Source organism: Mytilus californianus, unplaced genomic scaffold (assembly GCF_021869535.1).
Source record: "Mytilus californianus isolate M0D057914Y unplaced genomic scaffold, xbMytCali1.0.p SCAF_1, whole genome shotgun sequence".
NCBI classification, from domain to species: domain Eukaryota; kingdom Metazoa; phylum Mollusca; class Bivalvia; order Mytilida; family Mytilidae; genus Mytilus; species Mytilus californianus.
The window spans coordinates 12,631,702-12,655,328 of NW_026262581.1; the positions used below are offsets into that span (position 1 = coordinate 12,631,702).

The window sequence follows — 23,627 nt, forward strand, 5'->3', positions numbered from 1 at the left end:
CAGAATGAACAAGTGCCCTTTCATAAGTTCGTATTCCGATAAATATATGATTGAAATGAGTAAACCGGAAGTCAAGATCATGGCGGGATTTTGCAGATCAACAAATCAAAACAAAACAGAAAATTATGATTATTAGGATTCAGACTCTTTTCTTTGTATATGAACATGGTATTTTGATATCAGAATAACAATGTTTTTTATGTTGCTGTAAGCTTAAATGTGATGTTTCGAGCTGGACAAAAATACACACTGTAAAACGAATTATTTCGCATCTTGTAAAAAGTGTTTGACATAAAAATCGTAATGTAAACAAAATGAGTGCTTTAAAACTTGCCACATGTGGAGATGATATAAAAGTTTGGGATACCAATAGTTTTTCTATTGTCAGACAGTTTAATCCTCATGACCAGAACATTAGTTCCATTGCATGGAATGGAAAGAAATCAACATGGAACAGTGATAGTATCCTTAATAAAAAAAGAACTACAAATTTATTTTCCATTCTTGTCATCTTTTATGGACAATATTTGCAAGAGGGCAATGTGTACAAACATCAATTATAATATGAATGACGCAAATAATCATTTTGGAATTTGAGTTCAAATCTCTTCAGACTCTTGCCTCAAATACAATGTTGTTTTTGTCATTAGGCTATGTTTCCGCCATTCCTGACAATCACAGACATTCCCTGTAAAATTTTGACGTCATAGGAGAAAAATATCTTGACGCCATAAAGGAAAAGTGAATGTTGCATGACGTCAAAAGTACAGGTGTTGTAAATTCTCGGGTCTTGTCTCATAGATTCCAAAATACAAATGTAGCAATTAGGTGTACGTATTAGTGATAAGTGATTAATAGCTAATATGGGTATCAGGTTGTTTTGCACCAAGTCGTTGCACTCTGGGTTACTTCATCCAAGAAAGTTCGTGGTTGCACCCCTTTTTTTTTTGAAAAAAACATGATTATGATAAGGAAGTAAATCTCATTCATTATTTTTAAAACAAATATAATATAATTGATAATAACAAGTTTTAAAGTATAAAACACAAGACTAGCTCCAGTGTGATGAATTTTTAATAGCTGACATTCGCCTTGCAAACCAGCGCCTTCAGGTATTTTCTACACCCTTAAGCTTATATAGCATATAGCTTCTCGATAGACAAAACTGCGGTACTTAGGTTGTAGTTTTAAGGTTTCTGTTATGGTCAAAATATGAAATTATCAGTAGTAAGTCACAAAAAGTCAAGATGTAACATAAACACAAAGTTAAACTTTACCTTTCATATTCTTGCCCAACAATATTGATTTATAAAATCAGGGCGAACAGGAATCGGGGAGAAATCATATCCAACTGTCCAGGCGGGCAAGTCAGCTTCAGCAATCTCTATATCAGTGTTCTCCATTTTTCACTAAGGTAAGGTGGGTGTTTTGAAAAAAATCACTTGTAACCGGGTGTTTTTTTTTTGTTTTAACATTTCCAACCGGGTTTTTTTACTGTTGGAGGGGGCCACAATAAGAAGGATTAGTATTGTATTCACATTTAATAAAATTGAACTGTTCTTCTGCTATCACTGCTAGCCATTCATTTGACAAATTAGTTTTGCGGATCTCGGATAGCAGATCGCTTGTGTGCCTTTTTCCGTTGTTTTGATACTTTTTTTCCCATTTTTACAATTTCAATACAACTATCCGTTTTAGTTGACTTATTTGGCCTAGAATTTTCCTTATCACCATCGTCATCTGCCTTTCTCTTCCCCCGATTAATTAAAGAAAACATTGAAATTTGACGATCCGCCATTTTTGTCAACAAAAACAATCAGCGAGGCGCGATTAGTATTTAAATATTTACGGTGCGGAACCGAAAAAAATCCGGAATTTGAAAAAAAGCAGACCACCTCCTGAAATAGAAAGGTGGTCGGCACACCTGGCTTAAATGCCAAATGGAAAACACTGTATATTTAAATCAATTCTAAGAATATTAGATGATACTTACATGTAGGATTTAGACCAGTCTACACAAAATTAGGTTTCCAAAACATAATTACCAATGACTGTTATAGACAGTTGGTTATGCCAAAGACTTGTAAAGTACTCAAGATTGGCAACTAATCTCATGTGTTAACTCATTTCCAGCATTCCCTTATGGGATTGTAGCATTGCTGAGACAACATTAATAATCTATAGGAACATCTTGTTCATTTTGCTAGTATTATTATTATGGCTGGGAACGAGTTTACATGTGTTATATTCATTACTGGCAAGGTTTTCTACTTGTTTATCTCTGGTACTATATATGTCTCTAGTTAAACTTAGGTATAAGTAGCTTGGTACATGTAGGTAGGTTAATTCTTTTTTTTGTCAGAGATAGGAGAAACTAAACCTGTCAAAAGGGATATCTTTCTAATAGTATCTAGATATCTGAAAAGTACAAAAATGTATCTTTAATATGTAAATAAGAGTTGAATTTACTATAAAAAAAAACATACAATATACAATGACCTACATGTATATAGAGCCTGGTTTAAATTATGTTTCCACTAATTCAAACTTCAAAATTGATTGCACCAGATGCACATTTCCACAATTTGACCATAAATGTTACATGGAAGTAATTTTTGTGTATGAAATGTCAATATTTACATGATACTCCTTAACTCCATGACAGATTTGTTATTATGCAGTGCATCTTCCAAAAGTGATAAAATCTGTTTTACTGCAGTAAAAGATACAGCTGTGACAGTTACAGAATTTGATTCTTCTGTAAGTATAATATAAAATGTATGCATCAAATGCCATTTCTTCAATATTGGTTGTTATAACAATGTACTTATTAATTACTAACTGTTGATATTAAAACTTTACGCAACAACAGATTTAAGGTGGTATAAATGTTCTGTTTATGTCTTTGTCATTTTTTTGGAGTTTTCATTATTGTTATGTCTGAAAGTGTCTAGATGTACTGGCATGACAAGTAATGTAGCAACACAAGAAGGTTATTTCATCTTTCATTTATATTGTCATCTATATCACATTTGAAAAATTACGTAACAGATTTCAACCAACTTGAACAGATTCTTCTAAAGGACATGACACTGTGCATCTGCCATTTTAAGTTTTGATCTAAGTGATTTTTAAGGTTTCCCATACCAACTACAAATGTTATTTCTGTATATATTATTCGGAGGCTGTTAGTGACACACATCTTCCTTGGAAAACTAAACACATTTTATGTTTGTAGATGCATGTACAATATTATTGAATACAATGTTGACTAAGTAAAGTGATCATCCTGCAGAGGTAGACAGGAGAAGTCCAGGTGAACTTTTTGTCATGCCCCAGTGAACCCTTGGGATCCATGTGATATTGAATATAAATATATAACATGATATAATGTGATAAGGACTTTTTTTCAGGCAGGCAGTTTATGTGTAGATTTTAACTCCACATCATCTTACCTATTAGTGGGTGGAACAGACAACTGTATCAATGTATGGGATCTGAAGTCACGCAAAATTAAAAAACAGTATAAGGTAAGACAAGAGTATGGGATTTGAAGTCCCCATAGGTAAAAAAACCAATATAAGGTATGAGTTATGAGTTCTCTTATTATGAATTATGAGACCTTAAGCCTCAAAAATTTAAACTGTATGATGTATGAATAATGAAATCTCAAGTAATAAAGAAAATAATATGGAAATCAAAATTGGAAGTACTCTCTCAAAATTTCTCTTTGAAATTTTAAATTTTTGTCAAAGGTTTAAATAATAACCTTTAATGAGTACCATAATCAGCCTTGTAAAGTCTGCACTTGTACATTGTCCGCACGCCCTTTTTGCCAGGAGAATTCAAGAAAAAAAAACTGTAACTGCTTGAAAACTAACAATGCTCCGGTAATTTCATATCGTGTGTGATCTTTTGTGGTATTTTCATGGAAAAACCAGAAGTTCGTATAGCATGTGTAAATCCAAAATAATTACTGTGAGAGTGTGCAGAAAATCCATACTTCATAGTCACAACTATGCAGGGTTTAAGCTAGGATTTTGAGGGCTTTAGTCACTTTTGTGCGGGATGAAAATCAACCTTATTTTGGGTAGCAGCAAGGGATCAAGGATGTATATTACTATCTATATATCTTTGTCAGACTTTGAAGGATATGGCATACTAGGCAGTTACTGCATGATTTGACTGATGTGGCACTTTAATACGAAGATTAAGATATAAGATCTAGAAATCTAGTTCACAATTTCACTTCAGTTAGTTTCGAGGTACATTCCTAATCAGCAAAAGTTGGGAACCATTTTTTTTTAAACCAGGAATCACAGCATAAATGAACTTGTAAGGACTATTTCACTGCATTATTCATACTCATTATCCTTAAAAACGTTTTAAAGCTAATATAGAATTAATTCTATAAAGTTGGAACCAAGGATTTGAACAAATCCTTATTGGAACAATTCTAATGACTTTAAATTGTAAATTTATCATGAATAGATCACGTTTACTTTCGATTTCCAAATGAAATGAAAACAGGAAGTGACAAGTGGATAATAAATTCAGAATGAATCCAGATCATCTACGGATTGGTTCGTGTTTAAAAAAAGGCAGGAAATTATCATTTTTTAAATTAAATTTGCTAAATAAGAACTATATTTGTCTCTCTCGTTTAGTTTGATACTTAATTATTTCGTATTTTACGTTTTAGTGTCTTTAAATTCATAAGAATACTTTCGCGCATGCGCAGTTCATCGTAAAGGAAGCACCTGTTTGACTCGTGAAAACATTTCTGAATGTTATGAATAAAGTTCTATCTTTTTATTAGAAATTGTCGAAAGTTTTTGATTAAAAGTTATATCAAATATGACGAAAATACGTTCAATTGACGAAACTCTGACAAGCGAACTGCAAATTGTGATCATTTGAGAAATATTGAAATTAAAATGCGAACTGTCCGAGGGAAAACTCAAATGACGAAACTACGACAAACGAACTGCAAATTGTGCTCATTTGATAAATATTGAAATTGAAATGCCGACTGACTGATTTTACTAGGGAAAATAATTATGAGGTTGATAAATAATGAACGGATTAGTGACCCATCCGATGGCAATAAGCGGATTATCTGTAGTCACAACTTATAACACCTGTTGTAAATGTTAATTAGCTGAGGGTCATAAACTTGTCAGAAACAATAAGACGGGTAGAATTATAGTATTTTTATGCGAAAATATTTTTACTCTTTCCAAATTTAAGTGACGAAATTGTTTTGGAATACTTTTCGTCATTTTGAAAACGGTTTCGTAAATGACGAGCGCTAGCAAAATCACTGCTACTATGCTATGAAAAGAAACGAGTAATTTGTAATGAAGCATTTAATTTTGATATTTATCAATTAATATTGGATTTTGAATTTAAATTGCTTATTGATTTGGATTAGGTAAATTATTAGTTTTGAAAATTATAAGGGCACCCTCTACATTTCAAAAACAAACATAGCGGAATGTAAACACACCTCGCAAAATAGTTTTGTTTTTTTTTCTTAATTCTTGCTTATCGTACTCTATAATCCGCCCCCCCCTTCCCCCCCCCCCCCCCCCAGACAAGTGATGCCTGTCCAAATGTATCCCCCTCACCCCTCATAGAGTTTTCTGTGTTGTGAATTTTGGTAAGGATTAAATTACATCTGCAACATCTCAGACAAAATGGAAAATCAGCTAAAATCCATTGTTTTTATGGGTGTTATGCCTTTATATTGATTGATTATTTGTAGCAATTATTGTGCCTTAGAAAAATAAGAGAAATCGAAATTTTCAGTCTATTGATGGTAGACATGAGTCACAGATTAGCAGTCTTGTTTTGACAGGATTTTTGGTAAAGTTAATTTTTTTTAATGGACTAAACAAAAATTGACTTTACTTTTTGTTAATGCTTTTTGAAAATTTACAGGACCATAAAGGACCAGTGACTTGTGCCCAGTTCAACTGCAATGATACATACATTGCATCTGGTTCTGAAACAGGGGAGATAATCTTGTTTAATGTGGTGACAGGTCAAGGTTGTAGTCCAATGGTTGCACCAAAGTGTCAGGTATTTATTGACATATGTTTTAGTTATGTTGCATAATACTGCTTATGTTTAGAATATTGAACATAATGGGACTACTGATTAATTTATTTTCGTGGGATACCAATTTCCTGCATGCCAAATGACCTTAAACTTTTATTGCCTTGTCAAAAATGTATTAAAGAAATTATATTTTGTGACGTTCGAGTAGAGATTTATTAAGTCCAATTGTGATATAATTCACAAATAGTTTTTATAACATTGGAAATTGCAAAAGTTATGTTGCACATTCCTGATTTACAGGAAGTTACCATTAAATCCTGATTGGGCTCTAAATGTGTGATTTTTATCTTCATGATGTTGATACAGGAAAAAAATATTATTTATGTTCCATATTTTTTGAATCGCAAAAACAGACATGTTTTTTTTTTGTCTAAAAATTCTGGAAAAATGATAATTAGAAATGATTTGAAAGGACTTGTATACTTAGTACTGATCTGATGAGTAAATCCCTTTTCAACTGATGTTTTTACCAATTCGTCCGTCGGTCGTCAGCATGTCGGACAATAACTCAAAAACGCTTTAACCAATTTGCATGAAACTTTGGTAAATTGTTTATATCTATTGATGTGAGCTTCCTTTGATTTTGATAAATTTTAGATTTTCGGTTCCGAGTTATGGGGGTTTATTCATTAAAAAGGGTGATTTTCCAGTTTTCTGACAATAATTCAAAAACAGTCACCAATTTGCAAGAAACTTTGGTGAATTGTTTATATCTATTGACATGAGCTCCCTTTTAATTTTTATAAATTTTAGATTTTACACTTCCGAGTTATAGGGTTTTATGCATTAAAAAGGGGGGATTTTCCAGTTTTTCAGAGAATAACTCAAAAATGCTTTGAGCAGTTTTCTTGAAACTTTGGTGAACTTTCGATTTTTATAAATTTTAGATTTTACGTTTCCGAGTAATGGGATTTTATTCATATAAAAGGGATGATTTTCCAGTTTTTGGATGCTATCTTTAAAGTGCTTTGAGGAGTTTTCATGAAACTTTGGTGACTGGTTAATATCTATTTAAATAACCTCTCTTTAGTTTTTTATAAATTTCTGATATGACATTGAGAAGTTATTGAACTTTATTCTTTGAAAAAGCGACGGGCAATTATGTGCTAATGGCGCAGCTGTTAAGCAGGCAATGCTTATTTCTGAGGTTGAATTATTTTAAATATTCATGTGTTAATGTACAAGATTAATCTGTCAAACTAACATGAATGTATTTTGTTTTTCAGACTGTTAGGCAGATACAGTACAGTAAATTTAGAAAGTCACTGCTGGGGTCTGTGTCTGATGATGGTGCTGTTAACCTTTGGGATATCAACACACGTAGACTGCTCCATAGCTTTACAAATTCTCACATTGCACCTGCCACTGGTTTGAACTTTTCACCCATCAATGATATATTGCTGATGTCCGTAGGACTTGATAAAAGAATTGTATGCTATGATACCCAAGGAAAAAAGTAAGGATTTACGTCACCATATGTCTACAATCTCAGATATTGTACTGGTACAGAAAAGAATAATTCAATCTAGTGCAACAATATACTATATTCTACAGATTTTGGCCCCAGCATTTTTATGCCTCCACCGTAAGCAATTGGGGCATTAAGTGTTACCCTTGACCATCCTTCTGTCTTTCCATCCGTCCCATTTGATGTTTCCGCACTCTAACTTAAGTTTTTCTCATCCAAATTTTATTTTACTTTAAAGTAGTTGAAAAAACTAGTACAGATAAAAAGTTGTTATCCTTGTATGACATAAATAGTTCTGTATTTAGAAAATATATGAAGCTTATGGGGCTTCTATCTGTGATAAATTTAATTAGCAGGACTTGATTGAAGAGAGGTCTTGTGACCTTCCCATATATTGATAGGCACTTTTGTCATTGAACTCTAGATTAAAAATTAATTTCATATAAAGCTATTCAGTATACTGAGGAATGATTTAATTTGAAAATTACAATGATTAAGCTGTTTATAGTATGTCAAATAAAAGGCACTGATATAAGTTTTTCATTGGAATTTGGTTTCTTTTTTTGTCAGAATTTGTTCTCCATGTGTAATGTATTTATAAAAGATGTATTTTGCTTGAATATTAAATTCCTAGTAATTGTTTACCTCTTTACCTTTTTACTCTAGGCCAGTTAAAACAATGACAGCAGAGAATCCTTTAACTTCTATAGATGTAATGTCAGATGGAGCCACTGTGGCTGTTGGATCAACAAGGGGGATAATTTATATTTATGATCTGAGACATGGGAATGCACCAATGAAAATTATCAATGCGCACAAATCATCTGTACAGAATGTTAAATTTCAACATGGTCTAATTGTAAGTTATAAAAACAACAGGAAAATGTAGAATATCTTGTATGTCTGAAACATGAACTTAATCATGCAACACAATCAATTAAAGCAGGCAGTGTTAGGAAAGAAGAACAGGATGTCAACATTGGTACAAACATGCAAATAAAAAATGTATTATACAGTCTTTCTTAAAATATGTATTCAACATAACATTACAAATGTTTCAAGACAGAAACTTTATGACCTTTGACCGGAAAAAATCCTTAATTAAATGTTTAAAAATAGATTTTGACACTATAGCATATATAGAGAATTATAGAAACCATCAGCAAAAAATCAAATCTTTAGGTGACTCAAGGTCTGTTCTTGATTCCATGTAAACGTCTGAGCACTCAACCTACCTGCAGCTGCCAAGATAAAGAATAGTGATAAAAGTACTAATACTGTTTTGCCCAATATTTCATGAACATGTCCTTTATTATCAAAACTGCAAAACAAAAATATACATCTTACAATATCAACAGTTTGTTTTTAGTTGGATTTAGTTTCATCTCTGTCAAAATTGCCTAAATCTTATTCAATGGCCTTTTTTTTCCAGCACGAACCTTCAGGTGCCAAGTCAGCATCATCTTCAGCAATATCTCCAAACAGAAGACAACTGCCATCAGCTCCTTCAGGGAAAACTGGACATAATAAAGGTAATACTTAGTCTCATAAACAACAGAACAACCTTCACTTCAGAGAATCGGGACAAACTAAGGTAATACCGAGCCGTAAAAAACAACAGAACAACCTTCACTTCAGGGAATCAGGACATACTAAGGTAAAACTGAGCCGCAAAAACAACAGAACAATCTTCACTTCAAGGAATCGGGACATACTAAGGTGTAACTGAGCTGCAAAAACAACAGAACAACCTTCACTTCAGGGAATCAGGACATACTAAGGTAAAATTGAGCTGCAAAAACAACAGAACAAATTCATAGAAATTTGTTCATAAAAAAGGTAATATTGAGCCTAAAAAACAGCAGAATGACATTTGTTCCAGGGAATATTAAAGGAAATACTGAGCATCAAAACCACAGAACCACCTTCAGTGTACAGTTAACTGTATGTACTTTGTATTATAGTGTAGCACAACCAGAATAGTATAATCTTGTTAGATGGAAGACTCCTATAGCAGCTCTTCTGATAAAAAAATTCAATGGTTACCCAGGATTCACTAATAATTGAAATATGAAGGTGGATCTCTTTGGTATCCTTCGCCTTCCAAAATGCAATCATTGTACATTATATCTACCTATATATATATATATAAGAAGAAAAGATTTAGTTAGATGTGATTGAGTGAAGTAACATGTATATTGAAGGATCTGCTTCAGCTAAAAAACATAAATTGAATTAATTATTTATAAAAGTATTCCAATCTTACTTTTAGTTAAATGGTATAGTCTTAGATTCCACTAGTTTATATTTATTGTTTGAATAAGCAGATATTTAATCTAAGGTCACTCTCAATGCTTTGATTTTATTGTGTTGCATACAATGAACTCAATTCTCCCACAAAGACTTTTAGTTGTTTGATCTATATCACAAATTTGTTATATCAAAAATATATATGTGATCTATGAAACAACATCTACCACCAAAGTATACATAAAGTTGTCATCTATAAACAAGAACACAAACATAATATACCAACAAGTATATATATGGTATGATCGTTGTTTGCTTACCCTTCAAAGGCAAATATTTTATGCATTTTCAAGACATGGTATATTACTAGAATATTTTAATATTTTGTGATAACAAAAAAATGACAACTGAGAAAATCAGTTCCCTTGAAAAAAAATTTGTTGACATTAATATTTTATATCCTCCCAAAACAAACATTTTTATGCAAATCTTTTAAAAATTTAGAATATATTTGGTTGTTTCAGATTTCTCAGAGCATAATAACATAAACAATCATTCTGATGGAGCAGCAGAAGAAGATGTTTTCTCTCCTGTTAGAAATGGTATGTACATCTATATGTATACACAAACAAACTGTTTCTTCTACTTCAAATCCATGAACATTGGAACTTGGCTCACTAGAGAACAAAAATTGATATTAAGCCAAAAAAATCCAATCTTCTGAAGAGACTTTAAGCTAATCAAGGTTAAAGCAGTTGCTACAAGTGTTTGTTAAAGAAGAATGCAAAGGAAATATCTTTTCACTTCAAGAATCTTTTCAAAAAGCTTTTACACAAAAACTTTATATACGAATGTTAGTTTGAATAAACCGATATGTAATACACATCACAGCAGTATATGCAAACAGACACAAAGTAAAATACTTTGCAAAATTAATTAGTCTAAGTTTAAAACTAATTAAATAGTCATATCAATGTGAAATGTTATGGTGTATGTTTCTCTAAACTGCTTATTGCAATACATTATTCTTTATTGACTTATCAGAAATTTATAATATACTGTGTTAAAGGGGCATTAGCTGTCAAGTTCATGTTCACCAATTTGACTCAAATTCTCATATTTGATTAATAACATACTAAAACTTAAATCCAAATTACAAAATTTGTTTAAAATAAACAATTAACAGTGCATGAAATTGATAATATTTCGTGTGTATTTTTGTCTAGATGTCATCTAATTAACCACCGAGAGTCATCTCTGAAGACTGCCGATGGTCATTGAACCAAATATAAATAAAATATGAATAGATAGTGACCACATGTAATCGGATTTTTCTAGGTCTGTTTGATTTCATATTGAAGGTTAAAAGTATGTTTATCATCGATTTTATCTGTATAAGAATGATTTTGTTGTGGATCGAATCAGTCAACCATCCTTGTTTCACTTTCAATGTTGACATTCTTTTCCTTTAATAGCTGAATACATATGTAACCCTTCTCCAGCGAAGGGGTTAAATGAAGGTCACATGAATACGGATTCAATGAGGTTATATTATTCACTTGCAAGTGATTAATTCATCAGCAATGTTTCTTAGGTTATTATACCCCACGCAACGAGTTGCGGAGGGTATAATATTTTTGACCCGTCAGTCCTGTTTCTTATCGCAACTCCTCTCAAACCACACAACAGAATTTCACGAAACCTTTTTAGATAATAAGGACATATTATGTAGTTGTGCATATCGACAGGAAATTATGATTCAATTCTTTTTCTAGGAGTTACGCCCCTTTGAACTTATTTACTTTAATGTACTACTGCAACAGTGTCATCGCAACTCCTCTCAAACCACACAACAGAATTTCATTAAACCTTTTCAGATAATAAGGACATACTACGTAGATGTGCATATCGACAGGAAATTACGATTCAATTTTTTTTCCAGGAGTTACGCCCCTTTGAACTTATTTGCCCAATATACTACTGCAACCTTTTGTCATCGCAACTCCTCTGAAACCACACAACAGAATTTCATAAAAACTTTTCAGATAATAAGGACATACTACGTAGATGTGCATATCGACAGAAAATTACAATTCAATTTTTTTTCCAGGAGTTACGCTCCTTTGAACTTATTTGCCCAATATACTACTGCAACCTTTTGTCATCGCAACTCCTCTCAAACCACACAACAGAATTTCATGAAACCTTTTCAGATAATAAGGACATACTACGTAGATGTGCATATCGACAGGAAATTAAGATTCAATTTTTTTCCAGGAGTTACACCCCTTTGAACTTATTTGCCCAATATACTACTGCAACCTTTTGTCATCGCAACTCCTCTCAAACCACACAACAGAATTTCATTAATCCTTTTCAGATAATAAGGACATACTACTTAGATGTGCATATCGACAGGAAATTACGATTCAATTTTTTTTCCAGGAATAACGCCCCTTTGAACTTATTTGCCCAATATACTACTGCAACCTTTTGTCATTTCAACTCCTCTGGAACCACACAACAGAATTTCATTAAACCTTTTCAGATAATCAGGACATACTACGTAGATGTGCATATCCACAGGAAATTACGATTCAATTTTTTTTTCAGGAGTTACGCCCCTTTGAACTTATTTGCCCAATATACTACTGCAACCTTTTGTCATCACAACTCCTCTCGAACCACACAACAGAATTTCATGAAACCTTTTCAGATAATAAGGACATACTACGTAGATGTGCATATCAACAGGAAATTATGATTCAATTTTTTTTCCAGGAGTTACGCCCCTTTGAACTTATTTGCCCAATATACTACTGCAACCTTTTGTCATCGCAACTCCTCTCGAACCACACAACAGAATTTCATGAAACCTTTTCAGATAATAAGGACATACTATGTAGATGTGCATATTGACAGGAAATTATGATTCAATTTTTGTTTCTTACACTTATTTTTTTTCTCCAATGACAATGTGGGGACGTGGGGTATGTGAGCGTGCTCACTAAGGTTCTTTCATTTTGACATAAATGAACCAAACTGGCAGCTAGAAGCTAATTGTTATTTCACTATTTCACTTTCATTAATGATTGAACAAAAAAAAATTATATTTTATTTTTTATTATATCTTGTAGCTATTGCCCCTTTAAGAGACTGTTAAGTCATTCTTATCAATAAATTAAGGAATTGATTAAGTCATATGTGTGCTTTTATTTCCAGTAAAAAAAAAACACGCCTTTTTTCCAACAAAACCTGAAATTTCTTGTGATGCTGTTTCTGTTATTCTTAGCAGATTTAAACATTTCATGACAGGTTGATTTATTTTTTTATAATCAATGTGTGGTAAGTTTGATCTCAGTTTTTCATTGGTCAAAATTCAAATATGACATTAAATTGTCTTAATTTCTTCTGATTTTGCTATTGTGATGTCATAAAAAAAGGCAAGCATGCTTGATGATGTCAAATAGAAAGTCCAAAATCATTTTGCAGATCATTATAGAAGAAAGACAAAGTTTTCCAAAATATAGTCTATCACTCATTAGAGAAACAGATTCCATTGCCAAACTTGTGCAATACAATATGTCTCCTCTCTCTTCAGTTTAATTTTAATATTTTAGAAATTATCTGTCTCAAAATAAGAAACATCGTATTACACTTGATGCAGTGGCAGAATCTATATTTATATCACCGCTATAAAATTGAATTCAGAGATATGGTAAATAGTCTTCTAAGTTTACTTTGGAAAATGTAACTATATATAATGTATTAAGTCAGTGCATTCCTCAGGCTGTTTTTAAGTTGCCATTGCAATGTCTAGGCTTTGTCTAAGAAGTCAGTGTTTTTGTCAAGAGATCAGTGCATTTTTCAGGTTTTTTTCCCCTTATAATACACAAGATTCTACTTATGAAAGACCTTTGACAATGATGATTTAAAAATATCTGGTCAAGTAAATCAGTGTTTTATCATCCTTTTCTTCATCAGTTTTTTGAAAATGATTTATTATAGTAATACACAACAGATACACTCAGAAGTGATGAAATGTTTTAACACTTAATTTTCTGTAATTCTTCATATTTCAGATAGTCGGTCATTAGTACAGATGCCAGCAGAAGATATCCCAAAATTTTCTTATTTTTTCCATTTTCAGATTTTTAGATTTATAGTTTAGAACAGATACAGTTTGAAGTGACTTTATATTAAAAGTAGAATTTTCTACAATTTTTAATTTTTTTTATTTCAGAATTTGGAAATAATTCTGCAGATTTCAGAACAGATACCGTGAGAAGTGACTCAATGTTTAACACACATTCCTATCACAGTAATGACAGTTCAGGTATTTTATATTATGATATCTAATTGGAAAAAGGTTGCACACAATGGATGTTGGAAGTCTTGTTACCACAGATTTTCTTGGGTTCTTTTGAGAATAAGCACCCTGAAAATTGGGTAGATATAGCGTTATAGCAGAAGTTAAGATTTGAAATATTTTCCAAAATGTAATTTAATATTGAATAAAACAGACTATACAATTTTATATTTCTGTTATTTATTACACAAAAACAGTCCTTTTACTGATTTGACTATCTATTGTAGGTGGTGTGTTTTCACCATTAGCTGATGGAGATAGTATAAGTAGAAGATATGGTGACAAAATAAAAATCTCGCCACTTGTTACAAATTCCTCTCCTGCAGTGACCAGACGTGGTGAGAACATGTCTTCCAATGTTTATCCTCAATTCAATGGTGTAAGTATATGCAACTTTTTTTTAAAATATAATTCATATTTTTTTCTTCAAATTTCACTTTAAGAGCATTAATTTAGGCATATGAAATAAGGATGCAATGCATTTTTAATTTAGTATTGAATCTGTGCATTGCTTTATTTTATAGGCAAAAGCTTTCTTTTCATGAGAATTCATCATAAAAAATTGTCTTTGTAAAGACAAAGAATCTAATAAAAAAACAAAGGATATGGGTATCCATCCATGACACAAAATCAGTACAGGCACAGCAAAAACATAAAAAGCAAAGGAACAGCGCTTTTAATGGTGTTCTCCATCTCAAAGTCACAGTGAGGCCTTCAACACGGAGCAAGTTTTAGACGGCCCCTTGCACCGGCTTGAGTAAAATTCTTTGCAAAAATAATTTGGATAGACTTTGTAAGATGTAACACCACCAAATTGGGCCTGGTCAAAAAAGAACATACTGGAAAGTAGTACATATTTAAAACAAAATAGTTTCTACGCATAGGTGTTAATATAAAACTATGAAGAATATATTTTAGTAATTAGGATATTAGATGAAAGGTGAAGTGGTGATCCTTGTAAAACACATATTGACTGATGATTTAGAATAAGACAAAAATGTATGAATGAATTCTAATATTGAGGGCATATATTGCCTGTTTCTCAGATATGAAGTACCTGGTTTGGTGTATCCAAAATTCCAGTAACCAGTACGGTCTGATGTATAAATGATGGTATATTGACACTTTCATATCAAATTTTTAAAACATTCTGTGAGTATAGTGGTAAAAAAATACATGCATCAATAGTGATAGCTGCTCCAAGACCAATGGTTGTTTGAAAGATCATTTTGTATCTCAAGAATGTGACCACAGATCATGGAAAGGATTGATAGGGAAATAGATACTTTTGTCCTTTCTGAGTTCTTCATAAGTGTTTTGTAATGATGAAAAAAAAAGGAATCATGTTGAAATGCTTGAAATTGAAAAGAAATGATATGAATGCATGATAAGTTAGAGAGGTATAAATATAGAGAGGGATGTTGAGAAGCAGACATTAATATTTGGTTTCCACATGAAAATGAAGAATATTCTGTTTTTTACAGACAAAAAAGCTTTCATTTTTATATGATTGATGTGCAATAATCTCATAGAAATACAGTTAAATGCTTAAGAATGTTCAGAACTTTTAACAGAAATGAAAGGTCCCAACAATTATCTGATATGCATCCTATAATTAAAATCATTTTTTATAAGAAAATGAATTAAATATATTTCAGGAAAGCCATAATGATGTAGCAGTGAGACAGAATTTAAAATATAATGATTCCTACCATAGAGGAGAAAGTGATGGACAGCCTTTCTCAAAGGCTAGAAATACATCAGATAGGCCAGAATTTGATAGAGTACAACATTCAACTGACTCCCGGAATTCTAACTTCTCTAATAATATGTCAAATCACAAAATTCATCCAGCTGGCACTTCTTATAGCGGTGAGAAAGTATTTCACTTTCAATTATTATACATTTATTATAAGATTTGATGACCAGGAAAAAAATTCAGTGCTTGCATGGGTGTTTTTTTTTTTTTTTAGACAAGCTGTTCTGAAAGATGATATACACATCATGTGGTTTTGAACCTTACTGGCAAGTAAATAATAAAAAAAGGAGGCACGAATTTAATATAGTAAATATGAATGATACTTGCAGTAAGTGATTTTTAGTATTAAAATGAATAACATAATTTTTCTTTATCTGAAAAAGCAAACCAATTTTTTTATGTGTTATCTCCCTTTGATTGTAAGCATTGTTGCTTATTTCTGTTTATTTTCAGAAATTACTCAGCAATCACCTCAGCCTACAGGACATAGTCCTAACCAGTCCCCTAGTCTTAGACCGCAATCAATTCATAGAACTGAATCCACTTATTCACAAGGCTTCACAGCAGATTCTTCAGGGAGTGTTTCTCAGAGTTTTTCTGCATCTAAGAAGCTAGATGACTCTCCCAGTGGAAGTGCAGGAGGTCAAGGCCATTCTCCAATAAGAACTTCTGGAACACCAGAAGGTGCTCATGCTGTGTCTTTAACTTCTAATGGTGCTATTAGACGTTCTCAGGAAATCAGTGCTTCTGATGGACCTTTGCCACAAAACTTTCAAACTCAATTTATACGCAATATGATAGAAGATTCGATGGAGGAATTTAAAGAACAAATTCATAACCAATACTTGAATCTGCATCTCGAAATGATCAGACAGTTTCAGATACAACAGGTATACATAAGAATATTTTATGAATCTTACCTATGTTTTTTTAGCTCACCTGGCCAAAAGGCCAAGTAAGCTTTTCTCATCAGTTGGCGTCCATTGTCCGTCATCATCTGTTTAATTTTACAAAAATCTTCTTTGAAATAACAGGGCCAAATTTAACCAAATTTGGCCACAATCATCATTGGGGTATCTAGTTTTAAAAGAATGTGTCCGATGACCCCACCTGCCAACCAAGATGGCCGACATTGCTTAAAATAAAACATAGGGGGGTAAAATGGAAGTTTTTTCTATTATTTTGAAAACCGATATAAATAGAGAAAATCTGTCGTAGCAAAAATATTTAGAATGTTGAGCTCTACCTATTTTCTATTTTGTCAGAACTATTAGACGAATTATTATAGGCGTTATTGCCCCCTTAAATGACATTTTTTAGATTTGTTTGCCTATTATCTCGAAAATTATGATAGATAGACAGAAACTTTATTTAGCAAAAATGATCAGCAAGACAAGATCTGCAAATAAGTGAACATGACCAAAATCGTCAGACAAATCTTTATTAAAAGTTATTGCCCTTAAATAATGATTTTTACCAATTTTTTGCGTTATTGCCTAATATCTTAAAAACTATACTTGATAGATAGAATCTTTAAAAAACATAAATGATCATGACGACAGGATCAACAAAAATATCAACAATGGGAGACTCCTTATTAGAATTGTTACCCTTTAATGACGATTTTTACCGATTTTTTGCATTTTGGCTAATATCTTAAAAACTATGATAGATAGATACAAACTTTTATAAGCAAAAATTATCAGCAAGACAGGATCTACAAATAAGTTGTCATGACCGAAATCATTAATCGGCTACTTATTGATGTTATTGCCCTTTAATGACAATTTTTTTCCATTTTTGCCTATTATCTTGAAAAATGTAATAGATAGATAGAAATTTTTAATAGCACAAATGATCAGAAAAACAAGATCTACAAATAAGCCATTATTTTTTTTGTGTATAAAACAAATGTTTCTGTTTCCAATATTCCTTTTGATATCAACAGTCTAAAGTAAAGTGATCACTGGCCTGACATTTCCCGATTGGGAATAACAGTATTGCATAAATCAATTACTGATCGTTATTACATGAAGTACATTCATTGCTAGCCATATGATGCATTTAGAGGTATCATATCACTTGTCTGATAATGCCATTTGGGAAAATCATTCTGAAGCACACTAACAACTGGTTTTAGTCTACAGTGACTTAATAAAAGTCCATGAGCAGTCATATCAACTAAGGAATTAAAACAATGAACTGTTTCTAACAATAGATGTTCCTGAGTGATGTCTGTTGAAGTAAAAGATTGAAATAAGTACTCTTAAAAATTAACATCTTGTTGGATATCCCCTGGAATTTGATTATTTCAACTTTTAATTAACTCATTTTTGTACTCCAAAGCCTTAAAAATGTTCCAATAACCAGTATTATATAGATGTAGCTGATCCACATTAAGTCTTTATCTTTTGAAGTTCAAAACTTCCAAGAGTTTTCATTGTTTATTTCATGCCTTTACCTAAATGTCACTGATTTTGTTGTAGGTTCCCTTTAAATGCCATGTAATTTAGTCTGGAATTCATGTCCACAAAAAATAATTTATAAGTACCCATGTATATTATTCTATATTTTATAGGAAAATTGTTGTTTTTTTCATATCAACTTCCAGTATTATTCCTTAATGTTAATTCGCCAATTCAATTTAACAAAATGTCATTGAAAAAGTCAAATAGTTATGATTTACTTTAAAATTCTCTTTTTCAGAATGAAATGACACAGTTGATGCAACAGTACTCAGTGAATCATGAACTGATCAGAGAAATAGAACGATTAAAAGAAGAAAACCAAAGATTAAAAAAGAACTTTTGAGAAATAGAGATTTTGCTTTATGAACATTCTTATATGAGGGAAATGTGAAATTTACCAGGCCTGCTTATGATTTGATTTATATTGTAATGATTATCCCAAGCTGCCAATAGTTTTCTGAAAAGTTGTAGATACAAAATGGCTTATAGTACATTATGTAAATTAAACACTGCCAAGGAAGTCAGTTAGAAGGGCTTTAAATGAAAAATAAAATATACATTATATGCTCAGTTAGAAAAATTACTTTTAGTGAATAATTTTTACAGCGAATGCTGGGTATTGCATAGTTTACTTGGAAATTAAGTCAATTAAGCAATTTAACACCATGCTTCACAGTGAATCGCTCAACACCAACATGGAAGATTTTTAAATGACTTAACCTGTATGCACTGTAAAACTGCTTTTTAAGTCCATTTCTTTCTAAGAACACTGTTATTGGTATTGTTTAAAAAATTGTACAAAATTGAGATATTATTTAGAAATTATTTTGTGTTATATAAAAATATGGCCTTATTGGATCTCCATAAAATGGTTTAACTGATCTTATAAAATATGTTACAAATTTTTGTTGATCCTTTGATCAAATAGCCCAGGTTTCTCAAAAATGAGTTTGAAATCTTGGTTACTTAGAATGAATTATATATATATATATATATATATATATATTAAGTAACTTGTATTGAAGTAACAGACTTCTCATTACATATGCACTATGATATTAAGTAGGAATCACATTTATTGTTTTACATTTCAGCATTTAGTGTTTTGCATCCAAGTTTAATACTATATGTCATGTATTGATTTTTATGCCCCAGCCGTAGCGGAGGGGGCATTAAGTTTTACCCTTGTCTGTCTGTACGTACGTCCCGAAATTGGTTTCCGTTCTCTAACTTAAGTTTGCCTCAACCAAATGTTATGAAGCTTATACACAATGCTCATTACCACAAAAAACAGATCAAGTTTGAATTTTGGTGGCGTCACTTTAACAGATCTAGAGTTATGCCCCTTTATAAAAGGAAATATTGCAAAAATTTTAGTTTCCGTTCTCTAACTTAAGTTTGCCTCAACCAAATGTTATGAAACTTATACACAATGCTTATTACCACAAAACACAGATCTAGTTTGAATTTTGTGGTGTCACTTTAACCAATCTAGAGTTATGCCCCTTTATAAAAGGAAAAATTGCAAAATTTTTAGTTTCCGTTCTCTAACTTAAGATTGCCTCAACCAAATGTTATGAAACTGATACACAATGCTTATTACCACAAAACACAGATCAAGTTTGAATTTTGGTGGCATCACTTTAACTGTTCTAGAGTTATGTCTCTTTATAAATAGAAAAATTGCAAAATATTTATTTTCTTCTAAATATCAAGTTTATAATATATTTTAAAATTGGAGTTATCTTCCTTTGACCATGATTATAGTTGAATCAACTACAAACAATGCTTTACACAATGCAATGTTTAATTTTGACTTCCACTGATAAAACACAGATCAAGTTGAATTTGGGTAGTGTCACTTTAACCATTATTGAGTTATGCCCCTTTATAAATCGAAAGATTGCAAAATTTTTAGTTTCCATTCTGTAACTGAAGTTATCCCCAGCCAAACATTATGAAACCTATACACAATATTCATTACCACAAAACTCAGTAAAGATCAAGTACAATTTTTTTGTTTCCGTTCTCTAACTTGAGTTTGCCTCAACCAAATGTTATGAAACTTATACACAATGCTTATTACTACATAATACAGATGAAGTACGAAATTAAGTGGCAACACTTTTACCATTCTTGAGTTATGTCCCTTTATAAACATAAAATTGCTGAATTTTTTAGTTTGTATCAACTAAATGTTGTAAAACTTATACACAACCGTTCTAGAGTTATGCATGTTTACAAATAGAAAAATTGCTGAATTTTTAGTTTCTGTTCTCTACTTAAGTTAGCCTCAACCAAATGTTATGAGACTTACACACAATGCTTATTACCACAAAACTCAGATCAAGTTCAAATTTGGGTAGCGTCACTTTTACCGTTCTTCAGTTATGTCCCTTTATAACTATATGATATGCAAGCGGAGGCATCATCTGTGTCCACATGTGGACACTATCCACATTTATTTTTTGTTGCTCTAACTTTAATTTTGCAGATATTTAAATTTCATTAAACATCAATGAATAAGATGGTGATCCTTATAAACCTCTCACTGTAGAAAGACTGAAAAAGAAAATTAATTCAAGTAATCTTTGGTAATTCTTGATTAACAAAAGACCATCCCCTAGATGTGATTTTGAAAAAATAGTATTGTCCATAATAATGATATATGGTTAAGTGGAATAGCTGTATCAAGAATATAAATAACATTGTATTTTAACATTGAAAATTGAAATTTTAGGGGTTATTTCCCTTCCTTTTCTAGTTGAAAAGAATCCTTGGCAACAAGAAGTGCATGCATTTTCTTACTCATATTATTTGAGGATTTATAATATTGCTGAACACTTTGTACTTAAAAATGCATAGTATACACTTATTTACTAGTTAGGAGGACAATAGCAAGTTTATTGTCCCCTAGGCACCAACTATTTCACTATGCGAAGTGAAGGGAAATAGTTGCTGTCGAGGGGGACAATAAACAATAAACTTGCTATTGTCCGAAAAGCCAGTAAATAAGTGTTTTATTATATAGAAAAAAACTAGTATATATTTCGAGGTAATGTATAGGTTAAAGCAATAGTTTCCGATTTGCTGATATTTAGTTCATGTTTTTTTTTATTTTTTTGTGATTTGATAACATGACATGTACCACCAATGGACTGTGCTGTAGATATTGTCTTTTTACTGTTACTCTTACAACTGTTCCAGAATGAAATATTTTAGTTAACCCATCACTTTTAGTTTGAAGCGCATGACGTAAAAATTATGCAAAGGTATATTCTGTATTGATGTCATAATAATTTGACTGTGCAAATAGCATAGGTGCAGTATAAACAACCATTTGAAAGGTTTGGGAGACAGTCAATTCTAACAATACTGAAAGTTCGGGAAAGCAGGTTAATAGTCTTTTCCAGACAGTTTCGTAAAAATAGTTAATTTATTCGCATATAATTTTATAAATTAAAAAATAAATACTTAGGTATAATAATTAATACCATTAGCCATCTAAATCTTCAACATAGTCATGGTTGATTTTTGTAACTTCATCTGAAAAAGTGAATATATCTTAATGAAATTTTTAAGGGATTATTTAGAATAAGCCCTGTGTACCTCTTTTGTATTTTCTGTTCTAAATTCAAATAATGATTTTCTAGATTTCCTATGCAAAACAGCAAGCTTTGCCATTTGTTTTTGGTATAGGCATCTATTTTTCTCAACTATTGAACAAGATGATGTATTCCTCTAAATGTTTCAGAGATTTTTAAGATTTAAAGCTAGTGAAGGTTTTTCATTTTCTAAAACTATAGCTAATGGCTTAAAATTGAAAAGAAAATTATTCGTAGCTTTACTTTTAAAGCAAGAATCGGTAACATATAAGGTAAATTGTGTTTGGAATATTCCATAGATAATATATCAGCTAAAAGTTTTTATTATTATTATTTTTAATTATAACTTTTCTTCTTTTATTTTATAAATAAACAAGAGAATTAAGATTATTAGCTTTGTTTCTGTTGTGACATTTAAGGGCTATTCCATAAAAAAACATAAACAGGACCGAGTTGCAGGCACTTTTAGCTCTCCACTTTGTATGGGAGTTCATGACTTTTTTGTACAATGGAATGTAAGAGAGATTCCAAAATTGCATTGCTCATTGAATTGTGCTTTTAAGGTACAGTGCATGGCCATAAGTATTTGTCACATCAATATTTAAGTTAAACACTAGTATATAATAAAATAGGTTAAAGCAATAGTTTCTTATTTGCTGATGTTCAGTTTATGTTTTTTTTTTAATTGTGATTTGATCACATGACATGTACCACCAATTTCTAATTGTTAACTAGATCAATAAACTGTTACATTATTATGTATTCGTTATTAATCAAACAAAATCAATAATTATTATACTGGTTTGAATCATTTGTATAAATTGATTTGAAATTCCAGTGTATAATTGGTTTATTTTAAATGGGTTCTTACCAGTGGTATATATATATATATTTTTTTTTTTTAAGTTTTGGTTATATTAAAAACCTTAACAGATAAGAGGGAAATTTTAAACAGTTAAAATGACCAGAACCACAAGATCTTCAAATAAGTCAAAAGTGGTAGAAATCGTCAATTAACCCCTTGTAAGAGTTATTGCGATTGATGATATTTTCCATTTTGTGTTTTGTTTTGATGAAAACTATAGTAGAAACAGAATTTTACAACAGTAAAAATGTTCAGCAAAATAAGATCTACAAATAAGTCAACATAAGTGAAATCGTCAATTGAACCCTTATAGGAGTTATTGCCCCTGAATGGCCTTTTTTTTTACCCATTTATAGTTTTTAGCAGAAATTATGCGGTACGTCTAAAAATATCTCAGGACTGTCCTGAGTCCACTCAGGACATGTTATAGATGTTTTAGTGAGCATTGAAGTTATGCATTCGATAGATGATTTAATTTTTGATCTTATAATTTTTGTCAAATTAAAATCAATTCAATATTTATGAAGTTATTGAAGTTTGTATCGGCACGCACCGATTTCTTGAGATATGTCATGCATGACCGATAATTATATTGAATACAAATTATCATGTTGATTAGGTCGTTTGATCTTTAATAATTAGGAGTGATTAGTGATAGTAATTAACACATACACATAAGCTTGGCAAACAAACAAGAAAAAGGTTTCCTTGGAAAAATAA

General features: G+C 31.3%; 1 protein-coding gene across 1 annotated transcript; it reads left to right on the forward strand.

The window, feature by feature from the left end:
- The first annotated feature begins 70 nt into the window (after nucleotides 1-70).
- LOC127704222 (protein NEDD1-like) lies at nucleotides 71-22,800 on the forward strand. The gene is made up of 13 exons (XM_052208208.1): nucleotides 71-462; nucleotides 2,666-2,760; nucleotides 3,414-3,530; nucleotides 5,944-6,084; nucleotides 7,350-7,579; nucleotides 8,258-8,450; nucleotides 9,024-9,123; nucleotides 10,366-10,443; nucleotides 14,085-14,177; nucleotides 14,438-14,589; nucleotides 15,869-16,082; nucleotides 16,423-16,859; nucleotides 18,676-22,800. Exons 1-13 carry the CDS (start codon nucleotides 315-317, stop codon nucleotides 18,778-18,780), a joined length of 2,103 nt encoding a protein of 700 aa, XP_052064168.1. The 5' UTR covers nucleotides 71-314; the 3' UTR covers nucleotides 18,781-22,800.
- Nucleotides 22,801-23,627: the final 827 nt, after the last annotated feature.